Source organism: Microcebus murinus, chromosome 8 (assembly GCF_040939455.1).
Source record: "Microcebus murinus isolate Inina chromosome 8, M.murinus_Inina_mat1.0, whole genome shotgun sequence".
NCBI classification, from domain to species: domain Eukaryota; kingdom Metazoa; phylum Chordata; class Mammalia; order Primates; family Cheirogaleidae; genus Microcebus; species Microcebus murinus.
Window position 1 is genome coordinate 55063569 of NC_134111.1, and position 11959 is coordinate 55075527.

The 11959-nt window shown below is 39.9% G+C and overlaps 1 protein-coding gene across 1 annotated transcript; it reads right to left on the reverse strand.

Moving 5' to 3' along the window:
* Nucleotides 1–1002: 1002 nt before the first annotated feature.
* IFT70B (intraflagellar transport 70B) lies at nt 1003–4679 on the reverse strand. Its single transcript, XM_012785884.3, has one exon. It carries the CDS (start codon nt 4473–4475, stop codon nt 2475–2477), a length of 2001 nt encoding a protein of 666 aa, XP_012641338.1. The 5' UTR covers nt 4476–4679; the 3' UTR covers nt 1003–2474.
* Between the last annotated feature and the right edge of the window lie 7280 nt (nt 4680–11959).

The following is an 11959-nucleotide window of genomic DNA, read 5'->3' on the forward strand; positions in this document are numbered from 1 at the left end:
AGGAATGCTCTAACTCTCCCCAGGCTCCTGCAGGCCTGAGCACCTGGCTCCTTAACTCTGTAAGCCTGATTCTGGAGACTTTGCTGTTGCCAGCAGCAATCTGAATCTGGGTGGGTGCCTCTCTGGAGAGCCAGGGGAAGAAAGGGGACAAATGTCATGATTGACCTTTATTCTTTTACTCAACGGTAGGAGCAGTCAGGATTTCCTGATGCATTACTAACCAGAAATCCCAATTGCCCAGCAACAAGGGGTTAAAATTGTTCTGAAAAGCTTTTTATGTTCTGAAAAGCTAAATTACACATACACGAAAACCACAAACATACAGCACCTGGGTAAATAAATTGTGGCCGAATAAGTGCCAGGCTATTTGCAAAAGGGAATCTGGAAAACATTTGTTTTGGGGTGGCTAACATTAGTTACACTTTATGCTTTTTTTTTTTTTATTATTGAAAATAGTTTGGTTTAGAGGAAATGGGACAAAAAACCCAGAATTTTAATGTGGCTATTGAAAATAAGACTCCAGTTCATTTATGCTCTAAATCTTAAGGGGCTACCAAGATTGAGAGGGGTGCAGAGCTACTGCAACAACACTTTTAGTATAGAAGTTGTTAAAGAACATTTCCCAGACATATGATGTGTTATAGGATGCATTGACGAGATTATTAGACATTGATTGTCCTCCAAATGTGGGATCAGAGCATCAGTGGTAAATTATAGCAGTTCAGATAATTAAATTTTAAAATGCTGTAAATTCAAAAGAACCAGACTTCACAATAAGCCAAACTTTCTATTCTAATAGAATTTGAACACCCAGGAGGTTATGCTGCAGAGGAATTGTGCTAAGCATACTTCATCTGGGTACCTATGTGACTAAGTGGGTCCTTGAAGGAAAAAAGAATAACCTCATTATGGCAGGGGTTCCCTATCTTTCAGTAGAAAGCTGTTAGTTGAGCTATAAGGAATTGCCAGTTTTGTAGGTTGGAAACTTTCAAAATCAGCAATTTCATATGATTCGACCTAATAATGATTTTGATTTTTTTCTAAGCCAGATTAAGCTGGGGTTGACAAGTCTGTGGAGAGAAAGGAGTAAGGGGTGGGGAAACAAATAGTAAAGCCCCTGTAGGATTCAGAAAACCAAATGCCTGATCATAATGAGTGGGGTTCCCAAAGATAACTCGGGAAAACTACTGGGTTTTGTGGACATGAAACTACATTATGAAACTATGAGATAAGGTTTCAGAATTGACCTTTTATCAGTGACAAGGGTACAAGAGGAGTTTAGTGGGATCATAGGAATAGTGTGGAAGATTGTTATACTATACCACAGCAAGGAAACAACTCCAGCATATACTAAATTCCAATCACAAAAGTGGGAATTAAGAACGGAGTCCTCAGGGTACCTCTGCTATTAGTCACAGAGACAAATGAAAACAAACTTATTGTGAAAAACAGTAACAGTATATCTTGTCCATATACTCAAATTCTTAACAGAACAAAAGCAAGCCAGGGAAATTTGTTTTTTTGATATTTGTTTATTGTCTCTACACCATAGCACCATAATTATGTTAAGGGAACAAGATATTCCACTGAATCTTGCACATTAAAAAAAATAACATAATACAAAATTTTGGTTAAAGCATTTTATCTATATTGGAAAACACTGCCAAAATATACTAAACTCCATATAAAACATAGGCATTACAAATATAATTATGAGGGTAAGTTGTGAGAATAGAACACATAATCCCTGAAATGATTATTAAAAGCTTACTATTTGGCTCACACCTATAATCCTAGCACTCTGGGAGGCCAAGGTGGACAGATCATTTGAGCCCAGGAGTTCAAGACCAGCCTGAGTAAGAGTGAGACCCTGTCTCTACTAAAAATAGAAATTAGCTGGACAAATAAAATATAGAAAAAATTAGCTGGGCATGGTGGCGCATGCCTGTAGTCTCAGCTACTCGGGAGGCTGAGGCTGTAGGATTGCTTGAGCCCAGGAGTTGGAGGTTGCTGTGAGCTATGATGATGCCACTGCACTCTAGCTGGGGAAACAGAGTAAGACTCTGTCTCAAAAAAAAAAAAAAAAAAAAAAAAAAAAAGCTTACTGTTAAGTACTACTGAGTTTGGACACAATAGTGCCTGGTTCCTGGACAATATAACCCTTGAAATAAAGGCTCCTCAAGACACATCAAAGCACAAAAGGTAACAAAGCAAAGGAAACATAGGCAGTACAAGTTCTAATAGACACAACATCTCACATTGGTTCTGAACTCTTTGTAACTCCTCCTAGCGTCAGAATTCTTAAAATTATTCACTTTGTGAGAAATTTAAAAATAAGATTTTTATCTATTTTTGTTACAATACTAAAGTTTACAAAGTTCAACATGTGACCAATATAAAGTTGCCAAAGGCTATAGATAAAACAGTGCAAAGTTTACATAACAAAGGCATATGGTAAAAACCATTATCAGTCATTAGTATGAATTCCATCCTATAATCTCATAAATCAGAGCTCTTAACTGTCTGGACTCATATGTGACTGTATTCTTTCCAATATGCATTCTTTCTTCTTCCAGGGGTTGTTCTATAATGGCAGGTATGTTTCTGCCATAAAGCTCACAGTGTTCTAGAAACTGGACACATTCTTGAATAACACTGTCACGAAGCATGATTGTGTGTTTTGACATGTTTTCTAACAAGGACAGGAAACATCTTTTGGCATAATACCAGGTATCAGTTCCAAGTTTTTTATTATAAGGTTCTAAGCTTTTGATAACTCGAGAAATACCAAAGTCATAATTTCCTTTGGCACAATAAAGAGTTCCTATTACCAAATTCACAATGCAGAGATGGTAGATTTTCTTATCTGGGTCATCATAAGAGAGCTGCTCTTCCTCCTTCTCAATCTTCCTCATCAACTCCTCAGCTTCTTCATTTTGACTTGTCATAATGTATGAAACACAGAGGTTAGCTAATACAATAGCACTGACACTCAGGATGTTATCATAATGTTTCTTGACTATGGGTTCATAGAAACCAATGGCTTCTTTGTACTTGTTTTCCTGCATGAACAGAACATGAGCCACATTCAGCTTCCACACATCATGGTCATTACAGAATTCCACAGATTTGCGAAAGATCTTCTCCACCATGGGATAATTTTCAAGGTTCCAGTAGATTTTGGCCTGCGCCATCAACACAGGAATATACTTCTCAAGAGTTTCATCATAGTCATTCACTGCCTTTTTGACAGCTTCCTCATCTCTATTGTGTCTTGCTTCCTGTACTTGTTTGGTGAGTCTCCGAAGCTGCTCAGTCAGCATCCCTGCTAGCCCATCAAGCTTAATGAAAGCCTCCTCAGGAGCTGTCTGGCAAGTGATCATAGCATCCAAGAAGTCATAGAGATAGGGTGTGAGGAACTTATATGTCAGATGGGCATTTTCTGCCAGGACATCTGCTGCCAGGTCAAAATACTCATATTTACAGTAGAGCAGCAACAGGTTGCCAAAAGTCTCTGGGGGGAAGGGATTCTGTTGGAGCAAAAACTGTAGCTTTTCGAATCCTTCTGTAGGTTTGGCATCCATGTTCATTAGTGCCTGGTTGTGCAGGGTCACAGGGTCCAACTCTTCCTCTGCCCTGGGTGGCATGTCAGTGAGGGCTTCCTGAGCTGCCTCATAGTTTCTCAGTTGGTATTCTATGGCTGCCTTGAGGTTGAAGGCTTCTACTAGAGCAGTCTGGTGGAGGACTAAAGTGTTGCCAACACTGTGAACATCAATGCCTTCAGTGGTCATGCCCACACCTAACTCTGGGTGCTGGCGGATGCCACGCTCAATAATATCAGCGATATGCTTCAACGCAGGGGCATACTGCCTGTTGCTGTAATAGGCCAAAGCCAGGTTGTAGGAAAGGTCAGGTCGGTAGCCCGAGGCCTGCAGGGCCGCAAAGAACTTGGCACACGCTGCTTCATATTGTCCCTCCTTGTAGAGCAAACAGCCCAGGTTGACGTGGCCATCGTGCTCATTCTCGCCCCCACTCTCTTCTGCCCCTTCCCCACCCAGCAGCTGCTCTACCAGGCTCCTGGCCCCTGACAGGTCGCCCTCGCTGTACTTGATAGCAGCTTGCAGGCGGAGGACTCGGCTGTGGTAGGCGGGGTTGTCCAGCAGGAGGAAGGCGACCCGGGTGGCCTCAGGATAAAGGCAGGCCTTGTACAGGGCCTGGGCCTGGTACAGGCGGTACTGCTCCAGTTCGGGGTGCAGCTGGCCCAGCTGCTCATAGCACTCGGCCGCCAGCGCGAACTCCTGCAGGCGGTAGTAGCAGTAGCCCAGCAGCGACAGGCCGGCGCGGCTCCTCGGGCTCCGCTGCAGCTCCCCGCCCAGCAGCTGCACCGCCTCGGCGTAGCGGGCATCTCGGATGAGCCGGTACACGACGGCGGTGAACTCCCCGTCTGGGATCTGCGAGCCGCTCAGCCCCGCCATAACCGCCAGAAATGTTTTGCTTGCTCGTTACCACGGCAACAGGAAACCGGAAACGGAAGTCTGCCCGAGGTTACTTTGCCACGGCAGGAACCCGTTAGGAATAAAAAGGGATCAGTGTTGAGTCTTTCAATTTCTGGTTTGGTCTTTGAAGACTCCAGACTGCGCAGTGGCTGCAATTAAGGAAGTGAGAGGAAGCTCCCGAGGCCGCTCAAAGCCCGGAACTCCCCCTCCCGGCATGCACCGTTGCTGCAGCGCCGCCGGTCGGACGTGGCCGCGCTGCATGCTGGGAGGCGTAGTTTGTACTGCACCGACCCTCTCCAGCGAGATGCAGGGTCACCGCCTTCCGCGCTTGTTAATGGTGAGGGTTGGTCGCTGTTTCTGTTGTGCCCATTAGGTCTCTGGTGCGCAGGAGGAAGGTTTACCGCCCGATGTTCCTTGCGTTTTGAGCTTCGTACATCGAGTGGCCGATAGTAATGGTGTCCTTTTTTGTTGTAGTGGAAGGAACGCGATGGAAAAGGCATGTCATCTCTTTGGAATTACCCTTGAATTATAATAGGTTGTTCTTATGGTGTTCTGAGGACACACTTTCCAAGAACAGAATAGTGCACCGACCAGCAGTTCTTATTTTGGTCATTTACAGAGATTTATAAAGGAAAAAATTGCTGTAAATCTTAACTCGTATTGGAAGAGTGTCAGTTTTAGATCCCAGTATCTCCTGCCCCTCTTTTCCATAAGAACAAATATTACTAAGTATATGTTAAACTTGCTCTGGTGTTCCAACTTTTACTACCAGGTAGAGACCTTGGAAAAATGCATGATCTCGTCTTTTCCAAGGGGAAAAATTGCAAGAGTGAAATGTGCTAGTTTCCCTATGCATTGTTACTTTTCTGACTCGCCTGACTCTAATAAATTAGACAGTCTTTTATGTGGGGTATATATGAGAGAGGCTCTGGTTCTACTTCTCAGGCTTGTAATGATATGTTGGATATTATTGAACTGATAAAAAGTGGATTTTTTTTCTGTTAAAATAAAAAGAAATTAACTTTTTCTCCGCATTCTCAGTTTGATGATTTCTATGCATATTTGCTAGACTATACAAGAAAACTTTCTGAGTTTTCTTTCATTCTTTGTCGTGTGTTTGGAATAGATGCTGTTAATGTCCCTGAGTTATTTTTGTATAATTTTTTTGAATTTTATAGTGCCTATGATGGGGTTGTGAAAAATTAGGGACTTAAGTATCTTATAAAATTATATTGGATCCGCCGGGCGCGGTGGCTCAGCCTGTAATCATAGCACTCTGGGAGGCCGAGGTGGACGATCGCTTGAGCTCAGGAGTTATAGACCAGCCTGAGCAAGAGCACGATCCCGTCTCTACTAAAAAAAAAAAAAAAAAATAGAAGAAAATTAGCTGGACAGCTGAAAAAAATTATATTGGACCACTAATAAAAATAAACATACCCATAGATTAAACAGAGCTGGAAATAATAAAATTTGTGGGAGAATAATATAATTTTTCAGTCACGAATTCTGGAAGTAGACAAGATAGCAAAATACAAAATTGGTTCATCCCAGTGAGGTAGTGGTAAATTGTGTGGTTTTCAAGATAACAAATAATAAGTATAATTTATGAGCATCTATCATACATAGCTCCTTTGCTGCTGGCCTGGGACAGCGCATTGTCTTTCATAGTCTTCCATGATCCTCATTGGCCCTGCTCAAGATAAACAGTCCAAGTCAAAGCATGTCTTTTGTATGTAATTGAAGACTTCAGTACAGGTACCTTATCTGCCTTCTCACTAGTGTTGCGTCCCATAAATCTTTTCTATGTATAAATTTTGGAGCTAACACCAACAATGTTGCATGGCACTCTGTTAGACTACCTACATATCTTATTTCTAATCATAGTAACCACTCTGCATTCTACATATTACAGATGGAGAACCAGTGACTCAGTAAGATTAAGTAACTTGCCCAAGATCACACAGTTAGATAGGAAGGGGTTGAACTATTATATTCAAAAGCGAAGTTCAGTAAGAAATAGTGACTGATGAGTTAACTCAATCCACCTATCATGTATGGGTCCAGTTATGAGGGAATATTGGTGTCTTGCTTTTTGCTGTTGTTGTTATTTTCCCATTAAAACAAATAACCAGGTTGGTTTGAGCAGTAGAAATTTGAACTCTCTGGCCTGAGTTGCAGCTGTGAGCAAGTGTTAGGAAGTGATTAGTGTGAGACGACCACTTGTTAAAGCTAGAAAGCAACTTCATCTGAATACTATACCATAAAATAACTGACTTCATGTACTTACATTTCTTCTCCTTTGCTGAGAAGTTTGCCACAGCTGTGTTCTTCTGAATGGGAACAAAGTATCTCCTACTGCATCAATACCAAGAAAGGGACAAACTGCATCCATTTCAGAGGGATAGAGTGTGCAGCTCTGGACTACTCAGAATCATGAGAGAAAACAGCTGACAAAGGCCACTATAACCCTACTCCAAGGCTTCTTCCAATCTTATCTCTAGTTATACCCCTATCCAGTCTTCAACCCAGGAATATACTTGAGTTGAGGTATGCTAGTGAATGCTGCTCGATAATCATCAGGGAACAGGAAGTCTTTTCCTTTTTGTCTGCCTGATTGACACTTGTCCCTTGGAAACAATATCCAAGAGCCCCATATTTTAAAATTTGTATATATTGAGCTGTTACTTTTAAATTAAGATGACAGAACATGAAAATGGTAAATTGCCTTTTATATCTTTAGCCTGATTCCCTGTTTTACAGAGTTGAATTTGCATCATGGAAGCATTCGCCTTCAAGTGGCTTCTTGAAAATGTGTGAAAAATGAAAGGTCTATCTTGCTCTCCTCCAAATTTCTCTGATCTCTACGGCCATCAGTTGTGCGGTTACGTGAGAGCATGGCAGCTCAAGTCGGCAGGAGGGAGGCTGTTCTGTGTCTTTCTTCCTATTTCCTGTGGTGCTGCTCCAGGGGCCTGGCTTGAAAAAAGCAGGACATTCGGTTTAGACAGATGGAGGCAGGGTCATTTTCAAAATGAAATGAGTGCACAAATCACGCTGTGAAATTGGCATGTCCATCACTGTTGCTGTGATAGACTGAGTTTTATTTGGTCTCCTATAGGCAGTTGGGGAATAGATTCATTTTGGGGGTGGGGGGGAGGTGAAAGGAGGCCCTTTAATTAATGATAGAAATTCTGGAAAACAACAAACAAGATGGAATATTATAAAATATCATAAAGAATTATTTTGTTTACAACAGAATCTTGAAAAGCTGGAACATATATCAAAAAGTAAGTCTATAATACCATTCCCAGCAATAAGAAAGCACTCGATGTTTGTAATAAAATGATTTAGTGCCTTATTTAAAGGAATTAAGCTTTCAGGAAATAATGTTGGACTCAGGGTGGATTTTGCTGAATAAGGGGAGGCATGTTTACCATGTATAAGAATTCCATTTAGGCAAAATATTGTAGTAGAAAACATGGTGTTTGTTTCTTAACATGTTTATGTTTCTGCCTGCCAAAATGTGAGATGATCAAATCCCATGTATGTTCTGTTTGGCAGTTTCTTTTAAACTAATTGGAAGTGATTGTTTCTTATTTTTTTTGTGTGAAAATAACCACTTCTTATTGGCAAACATTATTTATTTATGAGTATTTTAACCACAGCCATGGTCAAACATCTTCCTTGATAAAGGAAGACTTTTTGTAAAATGATTTTCTAGTTGTTATTTCTGTTTCCCATTCATTGTAGGCCATTTTCTTCAGGGCGTCCAGTTTGGGAGGCTCAGTTTCTTGCTGTCTCTGAGTCCAGATTGATTTTTTTTTTTTTTTGGCCTATATGCATCCCTTAATGATGATGCCACCTTCTCCTGCCACTACCTCCCTCATATCACTCATCCTCTACCAGTAAACAGGGAAGAAAAAAAAATAAATTAGGACCAAATTTGTAATGTAGTTGACTGACCTTTAGAAACATCTATTCAGTCTTTAAGAGTTTTTGACAAGACTTTACGCCAGATCAGCACTTGGGAACATGTATACTCAGATGGGGAGAACTTTAACCTCATTGTGAGATTAATTTTCTTTTCTCGATGATTCCAGTTATGTTAATATTTTAAATAGTAATATGTCTTGCTTTTCATCAAATGGATTTTTATTTCTGGGTTTATGGTATTGCTATGGTTTGGATATGGTTTGTCCTCACCAAAACTCATGTGGAAATTTGATCACCACTGTGGCAGTTTTGGGTGGTGGGGCATAGTGGTAGGTGTTTGGGTCATGGGGGTGGATCCTCATGAATGGCTTGGTGCCACTCTCACGGTAGTGAGTGAGTTCTTGCTCCTATGACACTGGATTAGTTCTTGAGGGAATGATTAGTTCCCATGAGAGTGGGTTTTTATAAAGCAGGTTTTGCACCACTGTACAAGTCCCCTTCCCCTTTGATCTTCCATCATGTTATGATGCAGCACAAAAGCTCTTACCAGAGGCCAAGCAGATGCTGGCACCATGCTTCTTGTACTTACCAGCCCGAAGAACCATGAGTTAAATAAACTTCTTTTCTTTATAAATTGTCCAGTCTCAGGAATTCTGTTATAGCAACACAAAATGGACTAAGACATCTAAATTAATTTATTAGGAAAAATATATTAATATAATTTACAAAAAGGAATTAGCAGAGAAGGCACAGTTGTGGGTATTACCATTGAAAAATTTATTCCCCAGAGTTGGAGTGTGCTGTGGGATACACTGATGGAGCTGTTATCCAATTTACTTCATTTGGGTATCTCTCACTGCTTCCATTTCTAAGAGCCAAGAAATATTGAAGTATCACTGCTGTCCTACAAGAGTGGAATCTTTCATAGACATATCCTGTTATGCCTGTTTTCATTTCTGCAATACAGCCATGAAGATAATAAATTGGATGGGAAAAGGTCTTTGGAGTCCATGGTCAAAGATGAGATTCCTAAAAGAAAAATATCATCAGCCTTTGAACACAATTTTTGGCTTGCAAAACCTTCGGTCTGTTTTTCCATAGTATCAGAGACCATCTCTAATACCTTTGATGACCAGCCATCAAGTTGTCTGAAATGACACAAATTTTCAGTTGGCTGTTGCCTAAAATGGTACAGGCCTGGTCTCATTTCTCTTTAAGTCCTGAGCAGTGACAATATGCATAACTGTCCTATTGGATTATGCTTTAAATTTTCTTGCTAAGATTAATGCAATATATACAATTAGTTCTCCTCAGACCACACCAGCCTTCTAAATAATTAAGAACTGGATGACAATTGCCATGGCGTTTGAGCAGCAACCTAAGTTCTGCATTAGTTTTTGAGGCCTTCTCTGTAGAGTTATTGAACGCATTTCCAGGGTCTGTGCTGGTGGACCAAGAGACCAACCCAGAAAGCAAGACCGTCCTTCAAGCCACTTGCTCTCTCATTTCCCAAATCCAATAAATCAAATTCTGACAATTGTGCCTCTGAAATAGCTCAGCTCTGTATACTTCTCTCCAGTCACTACCACCACTGCTCTGGTTTCTGCCACTACCATCTCTCTCCTGGATACTGCAGCAAACCTCCTTTTTCCCCCTCATCTCTTCCTGGGATTCTGCCAAAGATTATGAGGCAATTTATCTCCCTTTTTCAGGATTTTATTTTGGGGACCTCATTAAACTTTTAAATGCATTTTACCATTGCTCCCAGGAAATCACAGGATCCTTGTACAAAATAGAACTCCCAGTGGCTTATCTTCCTTTGCCAGAGTTTCTATCTCGGGTGTGTAGAGTGTTGCTCAACCCAATGACTTACTGCCTGAGTGTATGGGAATGTATTGGGACTGAGGCTTCAAATGGTCTGAAACCATTTTGGAAGGAATGGTTTCTATATATGGTATTAGAAGTTGAGAGTAATGTAGAGAACTTAAATTGATTTAGTGACTTTCTTCTAGTGAAGAATTTAATAACATTATTTTATTTTAGAAACACATCAAGTACTTTTCTTACCTCTGGATCTTTATACCATGGAAGGATTCTTTAGAGATGGTTTTGTCCTTGGGCCTCAGCAAATGGAACCCTACAGACTTTGCCTTCCATCCATAAAAAACCTATAAAAACAAAAAAAAACCCCAGAAATAAAAAAAAAATTGATCAAGATATGAAAGTGTCCTCAGGTGGCATGATATATTTGAAAGGTGCTAGTTCAGTAGAAAACTATCTGAAGCCAAATCCCTGTTCTACCATCACCAAGAGTGTAACCATGAAAAAATTCTTAACTTAGCTGAATTTCAGTTCTCTTATTGGTAAAACGGGGGACAAAAAATGTTGGTGTAAATTTATCATGATAGTTCAAGATAATACAAAGCATCTCATCCATAGTAGATACTTAATACATTTTAACTATTAGTATTACATAAATGGAGCTCTCAAGGCTCCTTGGGATTCTTATTTGACTATTTAGGCTTAAACAACTATGAGCCAAAATTATTAAGTTAAACATCTGCTATCCATGAGCAGAAGTTCTCCTGACACTTAAGAAGTCACATTTCTAAGAGTGCCTGATAAACTGTAGAATGTGGAAGGGCAAATATCTGGCATTAGTGCGTTTATTAAATCTGCTTCCCTAAGAAATGAAAACTTGAAGTTAAATAGTTTGTTTTGTTCATTCAGCAAATTTGTGAATGCTTACTCCACCCAGGACATTGTGCGTTGTGGAGGATCCAGAGCTTTCAAGAAATTTACAGTACAGAGGAGATACTACAAGTACATAAAAAAAAATCGCAACCCAGACAATGTGGGCAGGGCCTTATGAGTGATGCAACATGACATAGAGGTTCAGAGTTACAGTAAAAACAAACTATTGCTTTGCTAGAGCAGCAGTTTACAACCATATCAGATACCTTGACCCTATTTTATAACAAATATTTTAAGGTCCTCTTTACTATTTTGAAATGAAATTGATATGTAATATATAATATCCTACACACATAATTTCTTTTGTCTTCTCTTCTTAGTTGTTTTTTTAAATCTCAGGTGCACAAATGAATTAATTATAGTCCTTAGTCATTGATACGCTTTCATTATTAGTCCATGCGTGGTTCTTTTCTAATCTTCTATTTATTTGTTTAGTTAATTTTAATTGTAATAATTACCAGTGAAGCCATCACCAAACATAAAAGTTAGGAGCTTTACCTGACCTACATCTGAGTCTGGAGTTTTCTTCCAAACCATCCTCCTCGCCTCAAATCCCATGTTTTCATTGCCTTGCTTTTCTTTTTATATAGTTTCATTGTGTCTACATGAATTTCTTGAATATATATATATTTTTTTAGTCATTTTAGCTTTATGAAAAGGGTTCATGTAGCCTCTTTTCACTCTTATCCATCATTATGAATATATTCATATCATTATATTCATACTGTTGCATGCATCATTGTAGTTCACTGATTTTAACTACTATATTATCTATAGAT

Coding starts and splice junctions, on each gene's coding strand:
- IFT70B (XM_012785884.3), bottom strand. CDS start 4,475: ATGGCGGGGCTGAGCGGCTCGCAGATCCCAGACGGGGAGTTCACCGCC.